At 42.5% G+C, this 15004-nt stretch overlaps 1 protein-coding gene across 2 annotated transcripts; it reads left to right on the top strand.

Annotated features, from left to right (window-relative positions):
* The first annotated feature begins 264 nt into the window (after positions 1 to 264).
* LOC112248852 (proline dehydrogenase 1, mitochondrial) lies at positions 265 to 14794 on the top strand. 2 transcript variants are annotated; one of them, XM_024418205.2, is made up of 14 exons: positions 267 to 682; positions 1533 to 1741; positions 3477 to 3511; positions 3615 to 3764; positions 4085 to 4149; positions 4262 to 4378; positions 7655 to 7725; positions 7869 to 7950; positions 8419 to 8511; positions 8718 to 8864; positions 9128 to 9303; positions 9745 to 9843; positions 13420 to 13508; positions 14107 to 14792. In XM_024418205.2, the coding sequence occupies exons 1-14, from the start codon at positions 374 to 376 to the stop codon at positions 14307 to 14309; spliced, it is 1845 nt and encodes a 614-aa protein (XP_024273973.2). In that variant the 5' UTR covers positions 267 to 373; the 3' UTR covers positions 14310 to 14792. The 2 variants fall into 2 exon arrangements, with proteins under 2 accessions (XP_024273974.2, XP_024273973.2); XM_024418206.2 differs by lacking the exon at positions 9745 to 9843 and having other exon boundaries at positions 265 to 682; positions 14107 to 14794.
* Positions 14795 to 15004: the final 210 nt, after the last annotated feature.

Genomic DNA, 15004 nt, shown 5'->3' with positions numbered 1-15004 from the left:
CAATACAATAGTAGTACTATTTTTTCCTGATATTGAAGGTGCAAAATTAGGCCTACACAAAAAAATCACTATTCCACAAGATTTCATGACAGGGGACAGATTGATAGTCTTGCGCGCCCAAGTCCACCTTAAAGTCTTGGCCAAATAAAGACGTGTCGAAATTAACCTATTACGTCAAAATCAATATGCATGCGTCAGGGTTTTCCCCACCAACCGGTACTTCAGAATTAAACTACTATAAATATGCATGAACGGAGTAGATACGAATACGTGTGGCAGATAAATGCGAAACTAATTTTAAACAGCCCACAATCGATGCTGCGCTCACCTGCTTAGTTAGTTCCGCTGAGACCAACGCAGCACCTCAAAACTCATGTCTTATGTCAAAACTGTACCAGCCCTTACTCGGGCAGGCGTGGATATAAACGTCAGAAGACTGAATACCCTTTCTAACCGAAGAGCACAGTCCACTGTCGCCTCAACTCAGGCAGGCCAGGATGTCACCAACAGAGAGTCCTACTCTTCAAGGAAAAGCAGAAATGCTTCCTCCTCACCAAAGATCTCTATTGACTTTGAGCTGACACAGGAAGCATACAAGAGTAAAGACAATTTAGAACTGCTCAGAAGTTTGGTGGTTTTCAAACTGTGCTCCTATGACCTTTTGGTTGATAAGAACAAGGAGGTATGGTATAATATCTGTGTGCTGAATCTGCATTAAGCTTGTATTTGTTTTGTTACTGAGAAGCTCAAGTCGGCGAGACACACAAACTGTATTAGAGAAACTTTACTGCATGTGATCATGTGTCGCTCTACGTCCTGCTGTGGTGGTTTCACATGCTGATCTGTCTGTCCTTTAGAAGGATGCTGACTTATAATAGAAGACAACACAGAAGGCCCAAATGACTTTCTAAAGGCAGGACAATCTGCATTTTATAGAATATATAAGAAACAGAATACAATTGGAATTATTTCTCCAGTGAGGGAACTCTTATTTGAAGCGGTATAAGAAAACATAAACAAAGTTTGTTTAACATTCAGTTCGCCTAAAGGGTGTGCATACAGGTGCAGGCAGCGAGGAATCTATTACCTCTCTTCCAGTAAATCTGTCGTCTGCCTAGTATGCTGTGTGCCTATCCCTAGATAACGTTACCACCAAGCGGTCTATTTAGAGTGTGGAATTACTCCCTCTTATAGAACATAACTGTGCCTGACTTGCCCGGCCCTCCTCCCACTGTTTACTGTCATCTTGAGGTTCTCACCTCAGTGAAATGTCCAAAAACTGAAAAAGACGGTGTTCATGGCAAATGCTATAACAATGTTATGTATCATTTATAAAGGCTTTATTGCCATTATTACCACACAATTATTGGCCACACAAGTAAATGGCGTGAACGAAATTTAAAGGAAATGTTTACTTGTTTGCGGGGACTGCATTCACTGTAAACGCTTTCATTTAAATCGCGCTATACCGCAGATCCTCACAGCGCTACAGCTTGAAACGAGCTCTAAATGCATTTCCCTTTTTTTCTTAGCTGATGGATATCAGTAAGTTCCTACTGGGAAAGAAGGCATTTGAGCAGTTTATGAAGATGACATTCTATGGCCAGTTTGTGGCGGGAGAGGACCACAAGTCCATCAAGTCTCTGATTCAAAAGAACAGGGCCTTCGGAGTGGGCTCTGTCCTGGACTACAGTGTAGAGGAGGACCTCACACAAGAGGATGCAGTGACTAAAGAGATGGAGTAAGTAAATTGCTTATTACCCTAAACATTGTGTTTCTAACCTATATAAAATGCTGTTCCACAACTTAATCAGAAGGAATATGAGTGGTGATGAATGTGATGAATGCATTTCCTGTCATCAGTTAGGTATTCGATAAGGATTAGGGAATATAGAAAGTACTGCAGTTCTGTGTTATTCACTTCTGAAAGCACACAAGCATTGTTTTAAGCAAACAAAGTTCTATTTTTCACACATACAGATTTAGTTCCCCAAACTAATGTAATTTCCTTATTTTGTATAAAATCAAAGGCATCCAAATCTAACCAGAGTGAATGACCACAAGTATGATTTTCCCCTCGTTTGAAGCCAGGGACATGCTATAATTTGATATCCCTCTTAGGATGTAAACACTAGTCTGTCCAGACCCCATTGGTCGGTTTGGTCAAGGCCCTCCTCGGTGGATTGGCTGGCCTCTCAGAACTCACTCTTCAGGAATTCTGTCACATGAGTTGATCCCAGCTCTGATATAAGCCTGTATGACAGGCCAGGAAAAACTTACACAACCGTTCTCTCTGAGGAGAGCTGTAGTTTTGATGTGTGAGATAATGGCACTATGTACTCACACTGTGAGATAGTTATGCTAAGAACATTTGTTTTTCTTCTTAGCTTAGTTTCCTGACCCCTCTTTGAAGGACAACTTTAACTTTGAGGTTATATACTTATAAATAAATAAATAAATAAGACATTTGGTCGGCATTTAGTCCAGTGAGAGAGATAAATAAAGCCGCTTAAATTGAAATTGTATTGAGAGAGAGAGAGGAACATGCTGCCAAAGGACTCTCTCTCTCTCTCTCTCTCTCTCTCTCAATACACATACAGTCACTTCATTGCTCTGCTTAATTTTCTCCTTTGTCTTTACTTTGTCTGCCATCAAAAGACATGGCCATCAAAGTCTCAGTCAGGCCTCTCTGTTGGTAAAAAAAAAACTGACCTGCAAGGCATACGCTAGGGAAAGGTAGCTAGTCTACTTTGATGCAAGACGACTGCTATAGTAACGTTCGTGCTTGACATGCACTTCTATGATCCTCCAAAGAGAATCGCACTGATCAGCTAGAGTAGGACACAAACAACAGGAACGCTTGGCCTTCCAGGAGAATAAAATAGAAAAGTATAGAGGCTTCACAAGCTCATACATGTACACACAAATATGCAAACCAACAACCAAAAGGTCACTCAGACATTTACAGTTCCATCCCAAGCATGTAAAACGTCTGGCACTTACAGTCCAGACATGTCATCATACCATTCAACCTCCTTCTGTTTAAACGCACTGACAGTGACGTCCAAAAACCCACCAAACCTAGCACCAATAACCACCAAAATACCCAATATAGTGTCCTGTGACGTCAGCCCTTGTGTCCTGTGATCTGTGATGGTGTAGTGTGTCTGAGTGCCCTTTCAGGAAGGTCAAAACATTGGCAGGGAGACAGCTCAGCTTCAGTCAATCTGGGGCCACCTGTGGGTAGATGTGTGCTATATACACTGGCTTGTGCCTCAAGGGCAATATGGTTCATAGAATGGTGTTTATTTCTAGAAGTGGAACGGGGATTGAGTTGTGGTCACCAAGGAATTGAATGTGTGTGTGTGTGTGTGTAGAGAGAGATATCTGAATATACTTTGTGCCCATAACACTATAATATTAAACTTTGTGTCCATAACAAATTAATAAATTCTCCTCTCTTTTCTCATTGTTAGCTCATGTGTGTCTGCTACAGAGAAAGAAGGCATGAGTAAGTCCGTCCTTGTGTTTTTTTGCTCTCATTTGAGCCCAAACTATATGATGCAACTGGTTGCAATAGGGAGGAATGCTGATGTGTTTGCTTCCCCCTGCAGGCATGGACCACAGAGAAAAGCAGTATAAGGCTCACCAACAGTTTGGGGACCGTCGAGGGGGAGTGACCGGCGCCAGGACATACTTCTACTCTGATGAGGCCAAATGTGACCAACACATGGAGACCTTCCTAAAGTGTATCAAAGCATCTGGTACACCTGTGGATATAAACAATACAAAAAGGCTGGGCGGTTGGGATGGAGTTTTTTATTCAGTGACTAATAGTAATAATAGTAATTACCATGTACCAATTTGTAGTTCCTTGGCATCATAACACTCACTAAAGGACACTCATAATCTCAAGACCGTAATTAGTACTCAGCAAAAATATCCCTCTATGTATCCTTACTGTTTAGACAACATTATGCAAAATGCATCAGCTTCCTATTCCCATGAATTTATATATAGCTGTTTTTGATTGATATTAGTGTGGCTTACACTGAGCATGTGTGACCTATCAACCTTCATTCAGGTGGGAGCTCAGTGGATGGCTTCTCTGCCATCAAGATGACTGCACTGGGACGACCTCAGTTCCTGGTAGTTAAGGGGGAACTCACCTCATTCAATATCAATGTGTAACACACACTTAGCTGATAGTTGACTCTGGTAAAGTGCTATAATGCTTGTATTTTGCTCTCTACCTCTATAGCTCCAGTTCTCGGAGGTGCTGGTGAAATGGAAGCGTTTCTTCAGCTTCCTGGCGGCACAGCAGGGGAGAGATGGCATGGAGGCTCTGGAGCAGAGGCTAGAGCTGCAGCCACTACAGGTACACAGAACACACAGGGTTGGGGAGTAACGGTTCCGTTACCAGCAAAAATATTGTAATCAGCTTACAGATACTTTTGAAAAACTAGATGACTACTTATAGGATTACTTTTCAATTCAGAAAGAACGTTTTCTCAATGACTGTAACGAGTGCGCTGAGAGTCGTGAAGCAAGTGTTTTAATAAATAAACCAAAAAATAAACACGAAACACAAACAACGCACCGACATGAAACCGTTAATAACACCTGAGGAAAGAACCAAGGGGAGTGACAGATATAGGGAAGATAATCAAGGAGGTGATAGAGTCCAGGTGAGTGTCATGAGGCGCTGGTGCTCTCGACGATGGCAACAGATGTGCAGGATAATCAGCAGCCTGATGACCTAGAGGACGGAGAGGGGTATACGTGACAGTACCCCCTCCCTGACGCGCGGATCCAGCCGCAGGACGCCGACAAAGGGGATGAACCCGGGGATCAGGAGCTGACCGGTTACCCCTGCTGAAGCGCGGGAACCTGTCACGTCGGCTGTGGCACGGGAACCTGTCGAGACTGCTGGGGTGCGAGAGCCTGTCAGACCGGCTGAGGCAGGGGAGCCTGGCCATCTGGCTGAGGCATGAGAGCCTGTAGCGGCTCCCGGACCCAATATCATTTACACTAGCACACAAAAAGAAACACTCCCTGATGCTTCCCTTGGGTGAGGTGTTATTCTGTAATGATGGGGCGGTGAGTCGAAAGCAGGTGCAGGTGAAACATTTTAATAAAACAACAAAACCAAGAACACAACACTAACATAAGGCAGTACGCCGAGACACAAGAACAGAGTCAATAACACCTGAGGAAAGAACCAAGGGGAGTGACAGATATAGGGAAGATAATCAAGGAGGTGATGGAGTCCAGGTAAGTGTCATGAGGCGCTGGTGCGCTTGACGATGGTGACAGGTGTGCGGGATTATCAGAAGCCTGATGACCTAGAGGCCGGAGAGGGAGTACTTGACAATGACATTCAAATCAGAATTGAAAAAAGGCGCAAGTTTAAATTTGTTCGGCGTGAGCGAGTCTGGCTACAAGTCAGAGACCACTATTTATAACGACACAAGGCGAGACCCAGATGCAGACACAGGAGGCAGATGGTTTGAGCTCTGATATTTATTATAGTCCAAGGGATAGACAAAAGGCAGGTCGGGGACAGGAAAGAGTTTATAGCCAGGGCGGAGTCCAAAATAGTACAGGGCAGCAGGCAGGCTCGAGGTCAGGGGCAGGTAGAGTGGTTAGGCAGGCTCAGAGTCAAGACAGGCAAGGGTCAAAACCAGGAGGACGAGAAAAAGAGAGACTGGGGAAAAACAGGAGCTGAGAGAAAAAAACGCTGGTTGACTTGGCAAACAAGATGAACTAGTGCAGACAGACAGAAAACACAGGTAAAAATACCCAAGGGATAATGGGGAAGATGGTCGACAACTTGAAGGGGGTGGAGACAAGCACAAGGACAGGTGAAACAGATCAGGGTGTGACACTATGATGACACAACAAACGCGTTTTATGGATCGCAGTAAAATAGGAATAGGTTTTGTAGGCTACAGTCCAAGCTATGTCTTCCAATGTCTTCCTACAGTCCAAGCTATGTCTGCCGACTGCTGTCGGCATCAAAAGATTATCAAACTTGAATAAACACTTGGAGTTAAGGACAACAGCAGTGGTGGATATCACTTATTATTTATATCTACATAGCACATTGATGTGAATCACACTGCTGCTCTCATTTACCTATTTGTATTTGTATTTATTACAGATCCCCATTAGCTGTTGCCAAGGCAGCATCTACTCTTCCTGGGTCTAGCAAACTTAAGGCAATTGTATATCATTTAAAACATGCCATTATATTTCACAACAGATTTCACAACACATTAAGTGTGTGCCCTCAGGCCACTACTCTACTATCACATATCTAAAACACAAAATCCATGTGTATGTGTGTATAGTGTATATGTTACCGTGTGTGTGTGTGTATATGTGTGTGTCTGTGCGCCTTACAGATTGTGGTTGTTGGGGTTCGCAGTTCACCAATATATATATATATATATATATATATGGGTTAAAATACAAAATACACACACACACATATATATATATATATATATATATATATATATATATATATATATATATATATATATATATATGTGTGTGTGTGTGTATTTTAACCCAATAATGGTAGAATTTAAGAAGGTTAAGCTGCTTATCAATCACTGTTTTTGTGACCAGTGGACAGTCAGTGAAAAATGCGCTCTTGAAACAGCTTTAGTGCGGTTCCCAGCCTATTGAATAAAAGTTTGAGGGAGTTTCTCCTTTCTAAACTCCCTGTGGTATTGTGTTCAATACTGTCAAAAACTAGTTTAGTTTAAGTGGGGCTTTTATTGCTCAATCTAATTCATGCTGATAAAGAAAACAGACACATGCTCAGACTTGCACACTTTTGATAGAATTATCCCAAACAGCTGCAAATTATCCGCATATCAAAGTGTCACCAACAAAAATGTAAGCAATTGGCCAATACCAAATGCAGCATATGGTTTTCATTTGTCACATGCGAATTGCACTTTTCAGTAGTGCTCAAAGCATGCCTTTACATGAGCGCAACATTTCTTTTTCAACTTGAAGCAATGACCAGTCCTCCATGACAACAAAACATAAACAACAGAGTAGGTTATTAAGTCCTTAGTGTTTGGGTTAAGTTCAGGTAAAACATTTTGACTAATCTATATTTCCAAGTCTTGAAGATCAAGGGGTATTAATTAATTGGAACGACAGGACATCTGACAGACTTTGTTTTTTAATGTGAATACATGGCCTACTTGTATCATTATCTGTAGTAGAAAGCAGTGGGTCAGAAGAAGCCTACATAACCAACCCATAAAGTAAAATGCAACATCCATTTATGGCCAGCTGTGTAAACTCTCAAATGTATTTAGTCTGCAATAAATGCCATTCAATTGGTCATATTCATTTTTGTCTTCTTCTAATGCCTCTTAAGTGGAAAGCAAGCTAAAAGTAACTGAACGTAAACAGATTGTGTTACTGAGTTTGGGTAATCCAAAAGTTACAATATTTGGAAGGTAACTAGCAACCGTAACGGATTATATTTAGAAAGTAACCTACCCAACCCTGAGAACACAGTTGCTGTTCTTTAAGGTTTATAATGACTTATGTATAGGTTTGATCCATTGAGATAACAATGTCGTACTATGTATACACGGTCAAAAATGCCTATTTGTCCATACAGGAGTTTATGACCACGTTGGGGGCCACAGGTGACTTCCATGGCTGGTTCACTGGAGAGAAACAAGGATCAGGGTAAAAAATAATACCTCTCGTTCGAGAAACTGTATTGAGCCATAAAGCAGTAGAATAATTGCCCTTGCATACTTTGTTGAAAAAGCCCCTTACAACAACTATATTTGACTTACTAAAAGCGGTCTCTCTCTGTGCCCCTTCAGAACCATTGACAGGCTGGACTGGAACAGCCTGATCGACGACAGAATAAAGATATCAGATCTGCTGGTTGTCCCAAATTTAGAGGTAAGCAAGGCACGGCAATGGCAACGAAAGTGATACCACTTGGTTTCAAACTCAACTGGTTCTGTAAACACCTCCAAACCCTGTCAATTGTTTGAGTAAATACGTTGATAAGATTGACCATTCAGTTTAGAGTTGATCCCAGAATGGTGAAAGAATGTTTGAAAAGAGTTACACCTCTTGTGACTCACTGGGCCTGAAATGGTTTGAATTGGCACGCCATTCCCTATGTAAGCATTAACACATGACAGCTGTGCAATTCCAAGGAATAACCACACACCTCAGCGGTGTGAGAAGGCTTGAGGCCGTGTGTTAATACTTACTTATCTTAGCTTAGACAAAGCCAGCCTGTTGAAGGTAAAGGCCCTCAGGTCTCTGTGTGTGTGGGCTGTCTCCAGTGTTAGCTCAGACAGTGTGATTCATTGAGCCTCAGGTAAGGTATTTTAGGCTCTCCTTTCTTTGTTTGTCCAGACTGGTCAGCTGGAGCCCCTGCTCAATAAGTTCACAGAGGAGGAGGAGAAACAGATGAAGAGGATGCTCCAGAGGCTGGACGTACTTGCCAATGTAAACACAGGGAGGTCAAAATACTATATGAAACCATGCTTATGTTGTCTTCAGCAATGTTATGCTATGTCACGTTACATCACGCCAGGTCATCTCATCATCTCATAATTAGCTACCAGTTCAGTTTCCTTGGTTTATTGAGAAAAGCTCTGAGCTCATGTGTGGATTGAAGTGGAACTCACCTGTTCTGGCTGTCTGTGTTGCAGCATGCAGAGGAGCACAGTGTTCGTCTGATGGTGGATGCAGAGCAGACCTACTTCCAGCCTGCCATCAGCACACTGACTGTGGAGATGCAGAGGATCTACAATAGAGGGAAACCTGTCATCTTCAACACCTACCAGTGCTACCTCAAGGTTAGGAACCCATTACGTTGCCATCCTTCCAAGTCTTGTTTGTCACATCACAAGGAAGTTGAAGCCTGGGAGCTGAGGATACTAGAGACCCAGTCGCTGAGTTTCTATGCTCTTACATGTAGTCATGTCTTACCAGCAGCTCTCTGAAACACATCATTTGAAGGTTTTATCATAAACAGCTTATACGCCATTATTATACAGATGACCGGTGTCCCTAATATCCCTCCTTTACTTCCTTCCTCTCGCTTTCTCTACCATTGTAGGAGGCCTATGATATTGTGACCATGGATGTTGAGTTGTCGAGGCGTGAGGGATGGTTTTTTGGGGCCAAGCTGGTGCGTGGGGCTTATATGTACCAGGAGAGGAGCAGAGCGGAGGAGATCGGATACGAGGACCCCATCAACCCTGACTATGAGACCACTAACATGATGTACCACAAGTAAGGGATGGATGTGCTTATTTAGTTACTCACTGTGCTTAAATAAATACTGTACTTAAAACATTCTTCAATTCGTATTGAATAGCAATTGTTTTTAAGAACCTGTTAAAATGCTGAATGACCTATAAAGTAAACTCTCCGACTTGACCAAAAGTAGAGCACTATGAGGAATTTTTCAGTAACAGCTGTGTAACATCGTTTCACACAGAGAGCATTTTGGTTTGTATTTTTTTATTTTAGTCATTCAGCAGACACTCTTATCCAGAACGACTTACAGGAGCGTCTAGGGTTAAGTGCCTTGCTCAGGGGCACATCAACCAATTTTTCACCTAGTCGGCTCAGTGATTCAAACTACAACCTTTCAGTTACTGTCCCAACGCTCTTAACCGCTAGGATAACTGTAGTTTACTTAACATGTCTGTCATGTCTGTACTCTGTAAGGTGTCTAGACTACATCCTCGATGAGATTGTACTGAACAGAAATGCCAATGTCATGGTTGCTTCTCACAATGAGGACACAGTGAAGCACACCCTCAGGAGGCAAGTCTCATTACTGCACTGCATGGCCTTAGCTTGACACAGACACACTGAGGATGGCTCTCTGCCAAGTTTTCCTGCTCAAACTCTAACACACGTAGTTATTGCATTTCTATAGAGTTTTTCTCATGTTTAAAGCATATACTATGTACATTCATGGCCAAAAGTTTTGAGAATGACACAAATATTAATTTTCACAAAGTCTGCTGCCTCAGTTTGTATGATGGCAATTTGCATATACTCCAGAATGTTATGAAGAGTGCTCAGATGAATTGCAATTAATTGCAAAGTCCCTCCCTCTTGGGTGGCGCGACAGTTTGATTGTGTCTGCTGGGCTGCAGAAGTTTTGTTTGTTTTCAGCGTGTGTAGTTTATCAAGTATTTAACTCAATCATCGGTGTGATCGCTTTAGGTCATGGTTGTTTTTGTTTGGGCCCGCTCCCGTTATGGATCGCATGGATTAGTAGCAACATTGTTGCGAAGCTTTAACATACAAACCATCGGACAGTCAGACAGTACACCGGCATGCCTGAAGACCACAGCTAAGATCTCTTTTTCTCTCTCTCTTTCTCTTCCCTCTATCGTTCCAGTGCATTACCCTGCAACAGACTCTCTATTTTTCAAATGCACTTCCCATTGAAGTTCATTAGAGCTGGACTATTATTGCCCGGCCAGAAGTATTTGGGTGGACATTTTAGTTAAAAGGGAGGTTGCTTGCAAGTTGTGTATTGTTATGTGAACTGTATTGAGGTGAGGTGTACTAATGACATGTGGCCGAGAAGATTGTGGACATTTTTGAGGCCTTTGTTGTGTCTATGAACACCCCCCACATTCATACCCTCTGCACTCATCCACTGGAAGATAATACAGATTATTGCAAATCCTCTGTTGATGACTGGGTTCGTTCTTGTATGACGTTGCTGTTAAATTGCTCTGCCATTATTAGTATTATTGTATGAGGTATTCTTATTGGGGTTACCCCTGTGCTGTGATGTGGGTTTTATATGGTGTGTATTCTCTTTTCTCTCCACTGGCTATCTGGTAAACAGGCTACACTCTAGGCAGTCTCTTCTGCTGATGTGTGTGGGTCTGGTAGTGGTACTCTCTCTATTCTACTCTTTTACTTTTGGCATGGTTAATACCTGCCTGGCGCCCGAACAAAATCTTTCTTTACCCCTCTCTAATAAATACCGCTACAATGCTGATTGAGTTTGAATAACAGACTGGAAACTTCAAAAGGAGGGTGGTGCTTGGAATCATTGTTCTTCCTCTGTCAATCATGGTTACCTGCAAGGAAACACGTGCCGTCATCTTTGCTTTGCACAAAATGGTCTTCACAGGCAAGGATATTGCTGCCAGTAAGATTGCACCTAAATCAACCATTTATCGGATCATCAAAAACTTCAAGGAGAGCGGTTCCAATTGTTGTGAAGAAGGCTTCAGGCCGCACAAGAAAGTCCAGCAAGCTCCAGGACCGTCTCCTAAAGTTGATTCCGTTGCGGGATCGGGGCACCACCAGTACAGAGCTTGCTCAGAAATGGCTGCAGGCAGGTGTGAGTGCATCTGCATGCACAGTGAGGCAAAGACTTTTGGAGGATGGCTTGGTGTCAAGAAGGGCAGCAAAGAAGCAACTTATCTCCAGGAAAAACATCAGGGACAGACTGATATTCTACAAAAGGTACAGGGATTGGACTGCTGAGGACTGGGGTAAAGTCATTTTCTCTGATGAATCCCCTTTCCGATTGTTTGGGGCATCTGGAAAAAAGCTTGTCCGGAGAATACAAGGTGAGCGCTACCATCAGTCCTGTGTCATGCCAACAGTGAAGCATCCAGAGACCATTCATGCTTGGGGTTGCTTCTCAGCCAAGGGAGTGGGCTCACTCACAATTTTGCCTAAGAACACAGCCATGAATAAAGAATGGTACCAACACATCCTCCGAGAGCAACTTCTTCCAACCATCCAGGAACAGTTTTGTGACGAACAGGGGTGGGTGGACAAACAAAAACCCACAAATTCTGACAAACTCCAAGCATTGATTATGCAAGAATGGGCTGCCATCAGTCAGTGGCCCAGAAGTTATTTGACAGCATGCCAGGGCGGATTGCAGAGGTCTTGAAAAAAGAATGGTCAACACTGCAAATATTGACTCTTTGCATCAACTTCATGTAATTGTCAAAGGCTTTGACACTTATGAAATGCTTGTAATTATACTTGAGTATTCCATAGTAACATCTGACAAAAATATCTAAAGACACCAAAGCAGCAAACTTTGTGGAAATTAATATTTGTGTCATTCTCAAAACGTTTGGCCACGACTGTACAGTTGAAGTCGGAAGTTTACATACACCTTAGCCAAATACATTTAAACTCAGTTTTTCAGAATTCCTGACATTTAATCCTAGTAAAGATTCCCTGTTTTAGGTCAGTTAGGATCACCACTTTATTTTAAGAATGTGAAATGTCAGAATAATAGTTGAGAGAGATTTATTTCAGCTTTTATTTCTTTCATCACATACCCAGTGGGTCAGAAGTTTACATACACTCAAGCCTCCTCCTTTTTCCTCCAAACATAGCGATGGTCATTATGGCCAAACAGTTCAATTTTTCTTTCATCAGACCAGAGGACATTTCTCCAAAACGTGCAATCTTTACCCATGTGCAGTTGCAAACCGTAGTCTGGCATTTTTATGGCGGATTTGGAGTAGTGGCTTCTTTCTTGCTGAGCGGCCTTTCAGGTTATGTCAATTATAGAACTCGTTTTACTGTGGATATAGATACTTTGGTACCTGTTTCCTCCAGCATCTTCACAAGGTCCTTTGCTGTTCTGGGATTGCACTTTTCGCACCAAAATATGTTCATCTCTAGGAGACAGAACGCGTCTTCTTCCTGAGCGATATGACAGCTGCGCAGTCCCATGGTGTTTATACTTGCGTACTATTGTTTGTACAGATGAACGTGGTACCTTCAGGCATTTGGAAATTGCTCCCAAGGATGAACCAGACTTGTGGAGGTCTTGGCTGATTTATTTTTATTTCCCCATGATGGCAAGCAAAGAGGCACTGGGTTTGTAGGTAGGCCTTTCACAAATACATCCACAGGTACACCTCCAATTGACTCAAATGATATCAATTAGCCTATCAGAAGCTTCTTAAGCCATGACATAATTTCATGGAATTTTCCAAGCAGTTTAAAGGCACAGTCAATTTAGTGTATGTAAACTTCTGACCCACTGGAATTGTGATACAGTGAAATAATCTGTAAACAGTTTTTGGAAAAATTACTTGTGTTAGGCACAAAGTAGATATCCTAACCAACTTGCCAAAACTATAGTTTGTTAACAAGAAATTTGTGGAGTGGTTGAAAAACGACTTTTAATGACTCCAACTGTGTGTGTAAAGCTAACGTGTCCCTTTCACCATTAGTGCAGCTAGAGTTGTTTGCACATACAGTAACAAAATGTGTCCAAAGGAAGTCTCTATACCTCATCTCTTAGTTTCATAGACTGTGTCTTCGTCACTATCACATACCATACAAATATAACTTATACTTATAATTTTCCTTTTCCTCTTGTTGACACAGGATGAATGAGTTGGGCCTGACTCCCACGGAGAACAAGGTGTACTTTGGACAGCTGCTGGGCATGTGTGACCAAATCAGCTTCCCATTGGGTGAGACTGACTGACTGATTGGTTAATTGATTGATTGGTTAGCTTCCCAATGGTCCAAGTTTGCACTTCCCATGCCTACAGGACAGATTATTGGGATGCAGGGACAGACAGAGCTCTCTGACCTCACAGAGCACTGCTGATTTGATGGCCTTTTGGCCCTGTTTAGATTCCATAGGATTTGTATTGGTATTTCCCAATAGCAGTCAGTTATTTGTGTTGACACATGGAACCTCATGACCCTGCATTGTGCACATATGGAGTTCTGGGACTTGCACTGACACTTTATTGACAAATTGTCCATGACTGGTGTTGGCTCACAGCACTAGTTTGTCAATCAAAGACATTGTATTGAACTAAATCAGGGATGATCAACTGAGGTGCTGGGGAGACACAGGATGTGAAGGCTTTTGCTCCATCCTAGCAAAGATACTACTGGTTCAACTTTGTGTGGTCTAAAATTTAAGTGCACGATTAAGTTGAATAAATTCCCAACTCACTAATTCCATTACACTAGCCAAGTATAATATTTTTTGGGTATGTACTGAAAAGCTGCCCCAATAAATGTCATTCTCTTCCCCTCTGTCTCTCTCTCCTCCAGGCCAGGCAGGTTTCCCGGTCTATAAATATGTTCCATACGGGCCGGTGAATGAGGTGATACCGTACTTATCCCGTCGTGCCCAGGAGAACAGGGGCTTCATGAAGGGTTCCCAGAGGGAGAGGGAGCTGCTGTGGAAGGAGCTAAAACGCAGGCTGGCCTCGGGACAGGTCTTCTACAGACCTCAGCCTGAACCGGGTCTATGAAATCACAGCTAGCTAGCTGTCTGTCTGTGCTGTGTCATGACGTTGGCCTCTGAGTATAGCAACCCCATGCCCTCTCCCTTCCACCCCCCTTGCCTCCTTCAACTAGGCTGCTGTGGTCAGAGGTCGTAAATTCCTGAGAAGACCTCATGGACACACAGTTATTGAGAGTAGTCTTTCATGGAGACAAAGGAAATCCTTCCACCTCACAGAACTCGAGGTACGAACAAATTTCATGTTCCGGAGAAAGTGTAAAAGATCGGTGAAGAATCCAGCTACGAACTGGTCCGTTTGTCACAACTTGGGAAACTCATGGGAGACTGTGGCCATATTACCATAACGTTGTTTATATGATAGCCCCAGATAAAGGGTTTACATCTAATTGTTGTATAAGATGAATGAGTGAGTATGATACTGTTTACACAATTTTACAATGTGATTTTGGACTGTTTAATGAAGGAAAACTCAAAAAGGGAATTGGATTTGAACTAAATCAGAGGACCGCCCCTGAACCCAGTTAGGGTCAGACATCCTGGGACAGCCCTTTTCTGCCATTCCGAATAAAACCCAACTTTGAGAAATTATCACCAGACCATGTTTTTCTCCATTAGGACCATTGCTGAATCTTTTAACCATACCACGTGGTTAAACTCTTAGACTATCGATACCGACAGAATGAGAACAAGTCTTTGATATTA

This window comes from Oncorhynchus tshawytscha, linkage group LG04, assembly GCF_018296145.1.
Source record: "Oncorhynchus tshawytscha isolate Ot180627B linkage group LG04, Otsh_v2.0, whole genome shotgun sequence".
Taxonomy (NCBI): Eukaryota; Metazoa; Chordata; class Actinopteri; order Salmoniformes; family Salmonidae; genus Oncorhynchus; species Oncorhynchus tshawytscha.
The sequence above is the reverse complement of the archived record's forward strand: the minus strand, read 5'-3'. Positions and strand labels throughout refer to the sequence as shown.

Coding starts and splice junctions, on each gene's coding strand:
- LOC112248852 (XM_024418205.2), top strand. CDS start 374: ATGTCTTATGTCAAAACTGTACCAGCCCTTACTCGGGCAGGCGTGGAT. Junction 4,150..4,261: donor TGGGACGACCTCAGTTCCTG/GTAGTTAAGGGG, acceptor CTACCTCTATAG/CTCCAGTTCTCGGAGGTGCT. Junction 8,865..9,127: donor CCTACCAGTGCTACCTCAAG/GTTAGGAACCCA, acceptor CTACCATTGTAG/GAGGCCTATGATATTGTGAC.